Source organism: Corapipo altera, unplaced genomic scaffold, assembly GCF_003945725.1.
Source record: "Corapipo altera isolate COAL_440 unplaced genomic scaffold, ASM394572v1 0, whole genome shotgun sequence".
In the NCBI taxonomy this organism is placed as follows: domain Eukaryota; kingdom Metazoa; phylum Chordata; class Aves; order Passeriformes; family Pipridae; genus Corapipo; species Corapipo altera.
Window position 1 is genome coordinate 25,697,167 of NW_020884872.1, and position 12,088 is coordinate 25,709,254.

Below are 12,088 nucleotides of genomic sequence, written 5' to 3' on the forward strand. Positions count from 1 at the left end.
AGTATTACTGTATTCTAGTCATTTGAGTTTATTTTAAGGAGGAATTGGCTTGAAAGTGGAAGAGAGACTGATTCGAAGACCTAAAGTAGCACAGGAGATAAAGAGGAACTATAGGGACCAATCAAGGAGGATATCTCTGCCACTGAGCGGGGAGATAAAAGATAAATGTGACTGTGTGTGCTGTAAATTGGTGTAAATACCTGTGCTGTCTGTTTGGCTGAGGAACACAAGCAGTGCTTGAGACAAAAGTGCCTCAAGTAATCGCGTTTGGATTCGTATCTCACAGTTTCAGGGGACCTGCTGCTGTGCAGGATAAAGACCTCTGGTTGCCTTTGGGACCAAGGCTGGAGAACAGCTCTCTTGTTTGTCTGTGAGTTGGCACTTGCCTCATCAACAGTACCTCTCCAATAATAGCCCATCTTCCTTGCGGGTTCTTGATTGGGAGGCAGATGCAGTGAGGTCTTGTCACAGTTCTCTCGTGACTGAGGAATTTTCAGATCAGGCATAGGGATGCACAGAACCACTCGTGGCTTTCTGGGCTACAGTTGTTGTGAAGTTTGGATGAAAATTCCAAAGTTTTGAATTATTAATAGCCTGTTAGACAAAGCTTTTTGAAGTTGCTTTCTGCTTATTATTTTTTCTCCCTTTTATCTGGTTTTTAAGATCTCCTGTCACTGGCACAACATCACGTGTAATTATCTTGCCTATGCTTATAAAGTTGCAAAGTGCATTTCCATGGTGTTGCTCTGCCAGGCTGTATGATTCTGCTCATTTCTTCTGCCTCGTTACCAAATTGACAACACTTGCCTATCACATTTTTATTTATGCCACCTCATAACCCAACATTGATCTAAATTCTCCTTTGCCTGCTTGCCGAGAGATTCTAAAATACAGTTTTGTCTATCTGATGGTTCCCCAAGCCTGAGAAAATTGCAATACAGTATTGAGTGTTTTCAGATATACCTGGGGCATGAAGTAATAATTGAGACCAAAAATAAGCATAATAGGATAGGAAAGAGGAAGTTTTTATCAGTGGTACACTGGGTAAGATTTAGGGGGAATTAGATGGAACGTGGAGAAATAGGAAAAAGAGGTGCATAGTGGAGGCAGGGAAACGCATCAGACTTCTTATCTGAACCTTGCCTAATGATGAAACTTTTACAGGTTCAGCTCCAACACAAAGACTCAGATTTTCTTAATTTTCTGTGCTACTTCATCTGTTTCTCTGAAGTGAAGGCAGTAACTGTCAAAACCAAAGCAAAGAGGGTCTAAATGCTGTGGGTTTTTTGAATGTGCATTTAAAAATACATCTATTCATAGAAGTTCAGTGTGGAATGAATTAGATTGTAGAATAGTATGCATGTTGTTTTATTCATAGTGATTTAGTTGTTCAGTGTTGTAGGGGGTTTTTTTTGCAGGGTAGCAGTTTTTATATTCAAAATCAGTTTTGAAGCATAAGCATCAATGAGAAATGCTGCGTCCTTGCTTACAGGTTGTGCTCCTGCTGTGGAGTGTCTCAGTATCAGCTGTGTTGGGTGAAATGCAGCTGTTACTGCCAGGAGCTTGATAAGTAATTTTACTTGGCATTCAGTGATTTTATACAGACCACTAGAGGCTGCACTTGTATAACAGCATTTCTGACTGTTATATTAAATTGTTCCTATATTTCTTCATGAACAATGGTCAGTCTTAGTTTGAACTGGGTAGGTTTTTCCTTCCACAGTTAAAGTTCACTGAGCTGATTGTGAGAGAGGGCCCAATAATCAAATAAAATGAATTCTTATACAACAACAGCTTTCTTTCGTGTTGAAACACAGTACAAGTGCTCACTAGTTAAACGTAGTAAGGAGTAGATGGCAAGTTTTGTTCCTGACTCCAGAGATTTTGATATGGAGAGATAGGTGCAATGCAGCGACTTCCACACCGCCAAGCACCAGTCTTAAATTCAGCACCTCAGAAAGCTTTAGGTGAACCTGTTCCTTAGGTCTGCTCTGGATGGTTTTTCAATGAGATCAGAAGTGATGGACATGTCCTTCCAACTGTGCTTCCTGCATTAGCTGACTTATTCAGTGTTTTCAGCTGAAGAGATATAGGTTACAAAACTAAAGCCAAAATTATATTAATTGTATCTGAAACAATGCAGAAGTTTTTAATCGTTGCATTCACATTTTTGCCTCTGTGCAGTGCCATGTGGCAGAAATAGAGTGCACTCATAATTTCTGTTTTTTCTCATAGACGTTGCTGGAATAAGAACTGATACCTGATAGACCAGTTACGCACCTCAACTGAAAGTAATTCTTGTAGGAATCTGAACTGTATCACAAATGAATGTCATCACAATGTGACAGGTCCGCTGTTGGAGTGGGAGCCAAAATGTCATGCCAGTTTGCTTTGGGGGCTCAGGAGGTCTGCTAGGTAGCCAAAGAACTTTATCTGGATGTTAATAAATGCTACCCTTGTTAGGAACAACTCCGTACTCAGATTTGTTGAGTGTTCTTTGACCTCAGTTAGTCATACATCTGTGGCAGAACCTGGCACCAAACTGCTATTTTCTGTCTAACCAATTAAATGCCATGACAGCAATATACAATTATATAACAACCATCTTTGGAAATATGATTTCATTCTATTTGGTTTTTTCGCAGATGGTTTTTTTGCCACTCGTATCTCAATAACAATGAAAACTTCAGATTTTCTGTCATAAAAATAGTAAATATATTTTTAAAGTTTGCTAATTTAGAGCAAACGTATTTAGTGGAAAGGTATTACTGTCCAGTTTTCGGAACACTTCTAATTGTCTTTGGTGTGTAATCACTTTGATTGTATATATTTTCACACATATCACATATGATACCTTGCAGATTCGAAATATCATTTGTAGCATTGGTGTTATAAAACATTATAACATTATTTTATTTACCAGGCTATTCTTTAGTTAAATACTTTCAAGTACTGATTTAAGTGCAGGTTTCTAGAAAACACGTAAGTAAGATCTGTAATAGCAGCAGCATTACAAAGCAGTATTCAGCTTAGATACTGTGTTAAAACCTAAAGCTCAAATGTCTGATTTATAGTTCTTTTTCAGTTCCTGCTATCTCTAAATTGATTTAATCAAATCTTCTACAGTGAGACTGGTATTATGGGCTATAAAAGCCTGCAATATCAGTGGAGTGTGATATATCATGTTATTTTGATCATTTACTCAAGAAAGCATGAGTCTGCTTTCTTCTCCTTAGAGACTGTGGTTTAAAATGTTAAGTCCCTAATTTTAGTTTTACTTTGGATCATGAGAAAGAAGCTACCATAAGATCAAAATAGTTCAAGACCAATTGAGTACAAAAATGTTTTAATATTATTAAGTAGAATACCTCTTAAAATTAGGGGAACATGCCAAATATGATATTCTTTCTCTTTTAAAATACCCAGCTGGTGGATTTGTTTTGGAATGAAGTGGATAAATTGGCCAGTTCTGAAACAAAGAATTGTAAGACAATGAAACTACTCTAGGTCTTATTACTGTTTAGTGTCTAGGTTTTATTTAACGTTAAAGTTGAATTTTACCTTTTTTTTTTCTTTGTCAAGTTCATGGTCCATTAAATTCTTCTTCCCTAGAAAAAACTGCATCCTCTAAGACTTAGCTAATTATCGATTAGAATAGTCTTGGTTATCCTGTGTAAGGGACAGAAGGAGGGCAGATGTGCAGCAAGGCTATGCCAGGTGAATTGTTCCTACCCTTTTCCTTGATGGGAAACCAGCATAAAACTGGTAACGTGAAATGTCACCACAGGGCTTAGCTGAATTTTTTTCTTTCATAGTTGCTATACTGGAGATTTTTTATCTTGATTTGTTAAAACCATTAATATTACATTCTTCACCATATTATCTATCTTCTATAGCTTATAAAGGCCACTAAAGAGGTTGCTTTTCTCTACTTTCATTCATTGCCAGAGCATTAGTGGTATAATTTTTTCATGTGGGAAACACTGATGATTAAGAAACTTCTTGTCTCCCCTTCACTCCCCAGGAAATCATTCCTAGCAGCAATAGGAGAGATGGAAAAGTGATCTTTGAAGCGGCTCAGGTTCAGTCAGTTGAAGTGTCTGAAAATATAGGATGCAAAGTTTCTCATGGGAAACAACAACCTCACTTGAGAAGTGTCTGGTTTCCAATGGCCTGTTCCTAAGCAAAGTAACAGAGAATTCTGTTTGTAATTACTCTAGCTTGTTTGCTGATGACTGAATATAGAATGACTTCTGACTTCAAAGAATGATATCTGCTGGAAGCATTTTTATCACTGGGGGCATGATGGGAGTGCTTGATGTTCAGAGTGTTTGATACCTCTGTGCTCAGGCTACTGGACTGTCTCCTTGTATATGCTGAACCTGTTTGAGCTCCAACTTCTCTTTTTCTGCACTACATACAACTCTACTTTTAAGATTAATTTTTTTGTTTTTTAAGAGCTGGTCTACACAAAGCTTGTGGCATGCCCAAGCATAAACCTAACTGCTGTGTGGACAGAGTGGGTAATACCATTCCTAAGGTGATCTGCTACCATGTTTTGTATGTTTGCCCTTTTGTAGTGCAGTAGTATGACCGGTGATGAGTGGATGAACCAATTCCAAGTCCTTCCTACATAGGCTTACAGTTGCATGCCAAAAAAAGATCAGGATTTGTGAGCCACCCAAGACCACCCATCCCTTGAAACAGTGTGTGCATGTCACTGATGCACACTGATGGTCAGTGACAAACTGCAGTGGGTGAGAAAGCTTTAAAAATGGGTGGTACCAGGGTTCTGCCGCAGACACTGCCTTGGTGCTCTGCTCAATGCAGTAATTCTTCATGGAATGTTACTGAAGTCCTACTATGAAAATAGCTGTTCAGCCATTGAAAGAAAGAATTTCTAGTCCATTTATATGTACAGGCAGAGATAGTTGAGGTAGGGAACAATCTTGAGTGTAATGTAATCCAACTGTTTAATAATAAAGCTTTAAGACTGAAATTCAGTTTTAAAAAACAGGAATTATGTAACCAAAAGTGCTGTACAGAATTTCAAACATGCAAAGGTTTGATATTTTCAAGTCTCTGGCATGAACCCCAACATTTGCTTTGTTCCATTTGTATAGAGATCAATGTATGCAAATAGTTTTCATACAGCAGTGTAGAAGCACACTTATTTGTGTAGTAGTTGTCACCACCCATACCTTGGAGAAATGCAAGGAACTTTCACATGGTATTTATGTAATTGCTTCCACATACCCCAGAGGGAAGTTTCATTCCACAGTCCTATGTACTATAAGCTTTCCCACCCTTTCCCCCAGGTGTATGAGCTCATACGTCTTGCAAACAAGACAAAGAGGGGGATGTCCCCATAATCTAAAGCTGAGAAGTCACTAAGTGGAAAATTCAGTTCCTGCTCTACAGTGGAAAACTTGGTACTTGTTGGGCAGGTACTTCAACCTCACTGTCATCTCCTCCAAATGGTTTTATATTGGCTTCCCAGGACAGAGGAGACTGAGCAGAAAATCTACCCTCTGATGCATTTTCTCCTGTCCTCTGGGGCCCTGCTCCCCTTCCCCCGCTTTCTACCTTCTGACCTGGCCTTTGTGAGTTTGCTGGACACATTTCCTGCAGAGCAAGAATGGTTTCTCTGCCTGTCTAAAAACGTTCTGTTCTTTGTTCTGCTGAATAAACAGAAGAACAGTGCTTACCCCATGACGTTTCAGTTTTAGTGGGAGGTTTTATGTTGGTTGTTTTGGGGTTTGTTTTTTTTTGGTTTTTTGTTGCATGTGTTAGGAGGGAAACAAAGGAAGGAAATACTAAATTTTAATTACAAGCTTATATAAATTATGTTTCAGAAAGTACACCGGATACAAGTTAATACATTAAAGATAACAGAGGCTGTAAGGGAAATGTTAAGAAACCTTAATACACAGGTGCTTCTGTTAAAGTTTTCTGCTGTTTCTCACTGTTAGGGTTGGTTTGCAGTCATTTACAACTCTGGCAAATTTTCTTTCCATTTGTGAGGTCCCACCTGAGTTTTTGGTGTAAAGTTCAGCCAGAATAGCTGAGTGGTTCCTAAGATGTCAGGTAACAAGTCTACCCTGCTTTTCAAACATTAAAAGAACTTTGTTTGAGAAGCTCAAGTGTCTCCTTCCTTTGGTCAAGGACTCAGACTTGACACTTAGAAGAATGATGGCCTTTGTGTCAAGGAAGTACCTTGAGAAAAATCTGCGTAACTCCCAGGCCACAGATGCTCAGTAACTACCCAAGTTGTCAAAAATGTCCTGCTTCATCCCGCAGCTGAACAGGGGCTTCTCTGTGGTTGCAGGATGAGCTGCTCCAAAGGCAGGTCTGACTGCCAGGGCTGAGAACAGTAAAGCTGTTGGGTGGAATGTGAGTATCGCCTGTTGACAAGCAGGCAGTGCAGGCAAACTGCCTGACTCCATAGGCAGGACCACAGCTGACCAAATTGTTCACCCAAGGGAAGATACTGGAAGATTGAGTGGGACACAGGGTACGGGAAACTCAGATTGAAGCATGAAGGGACTGCAATATTCAGGAAGGACTGGGGTGAGAACTGATTTGATCATTTGACCTGACAGTATTTAAAAAAAAATAAAATTACTTTTTTAACTGTTCTTGGGTCAAGGCAACAAGGAATTAGAATGGTTGAAGGGATGAATGGGAGAGACAAATGTGGTTGGTGTTGACAGGTTTATTGGAGAGTGATACAGGGGTATCAGAAGATGTGGGCTAAGCTTATGGGTACAGTGCAACTGGAGCAAGGCTTGATGAGCAGGACAGGCTGTGCCCATCAGAGCATGCTTCTACTACTGGACTGTCTCCTTGTATATGCTGAACCTGTTTGAGCTCCAGCTTGTCTTTTTCTGCACTATATACAACTATATAGTTGTATATAGAATCAGTATATTTTGAGATTAATTTTTTCTTTTTTTAAGAGCTGGTCCACACAAAGCTTGTGGCATGCCCAAGCATAAACCTAACTGCTGTGTGGACAGAGTGGGTAATACCATTCCTAAGGTAATCTACCACCATGTCTTGTATGCTTGCTCTTTTGTGGTGCAGTAGTATGACCAGTGATGAGTGGATGAACCAATTCCAAGTCCTTCCTACATAGGCTTACAGTTGCATGTCAAAAAAGATCAAGACCTCTCTGCTCTTGCTGAGACACAGAGCAGAGACTAGAATGCATTCCTCTCATCCCCATTGGGGGAAGGGAGAAATCAGTATCGGGATAAAATGTAATAAATTTGGCTTAGGGGAAGAGGGACAGCTGGCATTCACAGTTAAATCAGGAGCCAAAGCAAAAGTTGAATATGTGCTTGTTACCAGAGCACCATTCATCCTATACCCTAAAAGAACAAGAGGATTTTGCAAACTGTCACATAACTCCATATGCAGGTATGTGTGTGGCAGCAAAGAGAGGTCAGTAGAGCAAGGGTGCATTGGCAAACAGACCTGTTTTGAATATTTGCTTTTCTTGAATACGTGACTTTGTTGTCTTGATAATGTTCTCAACTTTGTTGTACACAATGTCTTAGTTTGGTTTGTTGCTTCCTGCCTACAACTTGCTGGAACTGGATCCCGGTTTCCATAGCCAGGCCTTTGCAACAAGGCACTGTTGTCAAGATGACAAATATTTTTCCCACCTTGATCTGTTTGTAACAGAGCATTTACATTTTTTTTTAGCGGTCTATATTAATGGAGTGTTAACGGTTTGAAGTCAGGTGCTCAAGACTTTGCTGCTGGTTCTCATCTAGGCAGCAGTGGGGAATCCTGTCTTTTATGTTTGAGCCTGGAAAGGAGTCCCATACTGATTCATGCAACCACACAACATATTTGATCCAGTGGAAAAAGAAGGTTGGCTAAAGACATCTTTTGGGCTATCTTAGAGATGCACTTTCCTTTGTCAATTCTTCCACTTAAGTAAGCCTTGTCTTTTTATTTTTCTAGGATAATGATATTAAGTTCTGCTTATTGCCGGATGTTGAGGCAGGTGATTAACTGTGTGGAGCTGCCATCTAGATTGTCCCTGGGATCCCAGCTGAGTTGATCCTGGGCTCCTGGACAGAAATCTGATTGAAAGCCTCTGTCAGAGGCTTTCATTTTATTCATGTTTCACAGAAATGTCAGTAGTTTCTTAAAATATGATACAGATGTTGCATTTTGGTACTCTGAGATTATGCTTCCTCTGAGGAAGTATGGAGAAATTTCAGGGCTCCTGAGAACTTCTACTTAGCAGAGAAAATAGCTCTTTAAGAGTCTTAATACACTCCAGATTACACATGAACTCCTATAGGAACAGCTATAGCATCTTTTTAACTCCATTCATCCACATTAAGGCTATGTACCCAGGGATTTTGTTTTGCTATGTGATTATTGTGGAAAACGATTGCTATTTTAATTTTATTTTGCTCAGTCACTAAAGGTTAAAATGGTGGGAACTTTAAATGGGAACAGGAAGATGCTAAAATCAATCTAGATCTCTCTCCTCCTTTTGCTCTTTAAATGAAGATAAATAAGAGGGGAAGCTTTAGTAAATCATGGAAATTTACTGTAGTGGGAAGCATATTGCTAATATAAAGCCCTGTTTGTTTGCAAGGGTTGTTCAGGCTTAAAAGGCAAGTGCTCAGATGTTGTTTATCAGTGTTGTCCTAACCCAGAGGCAAGAGTTAAGTAACATGTGCTGAATGTGGGCAGTGAGGGTTGTTTCTAATATTCTGCAATGTTTAAAGGACTGCATAGCTTCTTCCTGTGTATTTTTAATGACTATTCATGTTTCCCTTAAATATTTTGTTTGTAAATTCGAGAGATACTGCATTTTGTAAAAGAGAGGAAATAGACTGTGAGTCATGTTTAAATTTGTCATTTTGAGGAATAGCTTAGGATGACACATCTGGGTACCCGTGTTCTTCATCCTCTTAAACATCCTCTTATCATTATGCTCCTGACATAATCTTATAAAGCAAAGCTGGTGTTTCCATGATTCAGCAATCTTGAATAAGGAATCCTGACATTCTGTTGTGCTGATTTTTTTATTGCCTTTTAACATATTACCATGACAAATAGATGCACAATGTTTCTAAAAGTCACTCCATGCAGACAGCAGGCCTTGTAATAAATTATTATCAGGACTAAAAATATAGCACATACATTAAAAAATTACCAAATACGTGAGGAAACAATAAATCTGAGCCTGTCTGCCTTGTATTTGCCTGCTGTTTCCATTTTGATTGCGATTGGCTGGCAAGGGCTGCTGCTGGCATTGCACAATTGGCTTAGATGGGGAATTACAAAACAGGAGCATATCCCTTGATCAGGACTCGGTAGCACATGCAGCTGAGCACAGGCGAAAAAGAAAGGTCACCCGTACACAACGATTTGAGCAGAATCTCTCCCACAGATGTTTCCATTCCAGAGAAGCGCATCTGATCTCACTGTTCTCGTCTGTGACTTGAGGTTTTTAAATGCCGTAAGGTTTTCTTGTTTCAGTGAATGTAAAAACGCACCTGGGAAGAAGTTTGCAACCTGGAAGCATATGAGAATTTCAGATGCATGGAGCAATATCATGGAATGATAGAAGGACCTGTGTTTATAAGGAGTTTTGAATATCAGTGAGGAGGAAGACAATTCAAACAGAAGGTGAAAAGCAGATGTGAAAGAAAAACAACTTTATTTTGATCCTGAAATTATACTGAAAACAGCATGAGGAAGGGATTATATCAGCACCAAAACAGTGGAGAATCGAAGGGGTTTATTTTCTCTGAAATAATCCCTGTACAAGAAATGTAAAACTATCTTTCATGAGAAATAATTCATTATTTGAATACATTTTGAAACTCTGTGAAGCTCATATGGAACTGCAACATCTTTGCAATGGTTTATAGCATGTCTTTATTTAATGAAGATTCTGCATAAAAAGGTCAAGCTACTTTTTTTTAAAGGAATTTTTTGACTGCTTTTCTGAGTGAGAGAACTGGGAGTTATATTTGTATTTTCAACTAAACTTTCCCTTTTTCTCCTTTCTTCCTTCAAACTTAGTTTACGAGATGCTGGAATTGGATTTATTCTTGTCATAGATCGCAGACAGGACAAATGGACCTCCGTGAAAGCTTCCATACTGCGGATAGCAGTGAGTACTGTTTAAAATTAACTCCTTAGAAAGATTTTTCTGTGTTGAACCTTCCTCTTACAAGTGGAAAACCAGCAAGTATTTTGGTTTTTTATTCAACAAAATGTCAGCTAATAAATGATACAAAAAGTAAGCAGTAGTTTTTTTGTATCCTGGCTGACTGGACCGAGCATCATGCATCTATAATGTGCTTTTAATGCACTCTGCAACTCAGTACATCTTCCTCAGTATGCACTTGGAGAGCGTGTGTGTGTGTGAGTTTGAATGTGTGCAGTGTGCAGCTCTCCCAGATGGGAACTAATATTTGCATGGACATCCCATCTGTCCCATAGAGCTTTGGGTCCACTTCTCACTATTCAAGTGAGCTTCCCTTTTAGGAAGAGATGAGGGTGAGGGTCCTGGTTAAGTTTACCACTTGTGAAAAACCGATCTTGTAATGTTTGATTTAAAACAAGGGTTAATTGTAAGCACAAAAATCTCATGTGCCCTCTATGATCAATCAACAGCACATGCTGTTAACTTGCAGTCTCCCTTTTAATTAATGCTTTAAAAATCTGAAAAATAAGCTTATTAGAGGCTTTTTTTTTTTTTAACAGAACTAGGAAAGGACAGATTCATGTTTATCATGTGCTTATCCTACTTTTGGTTTACTTTTTTAGTTTTTATTTGTTTGGTTGGCTGGTTGGTTTTTTTTCTTGTTATCCTTGCTTGAATTGTTAGTATCAATAATCTTTCCAGTAAAGGCTGAAAAACAGAGCTGTAAGCATCTTTTCTTTAATATTTAATTGCTGAAAAATGTTGACTCTATAAGATAAAAGTCAAATCAAAACAGTAAGTGTTTGTGTAGTCTCATTATGGCCAAAGAACTTTTTTCTGTATTATAAGTTTAAAGGTATTTCTTTAAAGGTAGTACATTACTCCCACTATATGACATATTGTTAATTACTAAATAATGATATAATATCCCCAAATATTATATCATAATACACAAATTATATCAAATGTACAAATTTTTACACAATAAGTATGTTAGGAATGTTACAATATTGCAAATACACTAAGTATTAGCAAAATTTTCTTTTGCAGCTCATGTTGAAATTTTGAGATGCAGCAATGAGTAGATTCCAGTAGTGAAAACTGAGAGCAGCATAATTTGAGATGATTAAAGAAAAAAGACTATATCTCAAGAGGTTTTGAATCTCTTTTAAAACTCAGTGCTGTAGTTTCTCTTCAGGGACAGATAAGCATTGCACAGATGATGGTCTTTTTATTTGCATAATTGGGGTTGTAAGGGTCAAGGAGAACTACAGACACATTGCTTAGAGTGTAATGATAACATTTATGAAAACACTCCTCCAGTGTGTGTTATTTTGCTTAGAAGCACTATTTGCAGAACCTGAGTAACTATTCCCCGTTATAAGGAATATGTCATTGTCGTGATGGTGTTGGTGCCTAAGGGATTTGCCCAGAGAAGGATGTTAAGTGCAGGGAACACTGCAGGTTTCAGTACTGTTGATGATGAAGTATTTTGCTTTTTCCATCTTTCCTCATTCTTCTGTGAGGTTTATTTAAAAGAGAAATCATACTTCCTAGCTGAAGTCTCGTCTCTTAGAGGCGTGATATTTTTTTATATTTGCTTCTCTTTTTGAACAACAACAGTGTTGGCTTTGAATTGCATCCATTGGTGTATGTAGCAGTCCTGTTGGGCTTCAGCAATAGTCACATCAACCCTGAACACTGGAAAATTTTATCTTCCTATTTCAAAAGAAGATATAGTGAAAATTGTTTTTGTCCATCATTTCTTTACTATAGGATTTGCAATAAATAAAATTTAATACATTTCAGCTGTGTGTTCCTTAAAAAAAACAAAACCACAGCCAAATATACAAGACATGTATTTTGTGCCAAAGTCATGAGGTCCTATTGATGGAAAAA

The 12,088-nt window shown here is 38.3% G+C and overlaps 1 protein-coding gene across 10 annotated transcripts in view; it reads left to right on the forward strand.

Annotated features, from left to right (window-relative positions):
- Positions 1–12,088, forward strand: part of MCF2L (MCF.2 cell line derived transforming sequence like) — a 159,209-nt gene that overhangs the window by 110,360 nt on the left and 36,761 nt on the right. For all 10 annotated transcript variants that reach the window (XM_027640237.1, XM_027640265.1, XM_027640287.1 and 7 more), the window contains one exon: positions 10,063–10,153. In XM_027640237.1, coding sequence (XP_027496038.1) covers positions 10,063–10,153 — 91 coding nt within the window. The remainder of the gene's footprint in view (positions 1–10,062; positions 10,154–12,088) is intronic.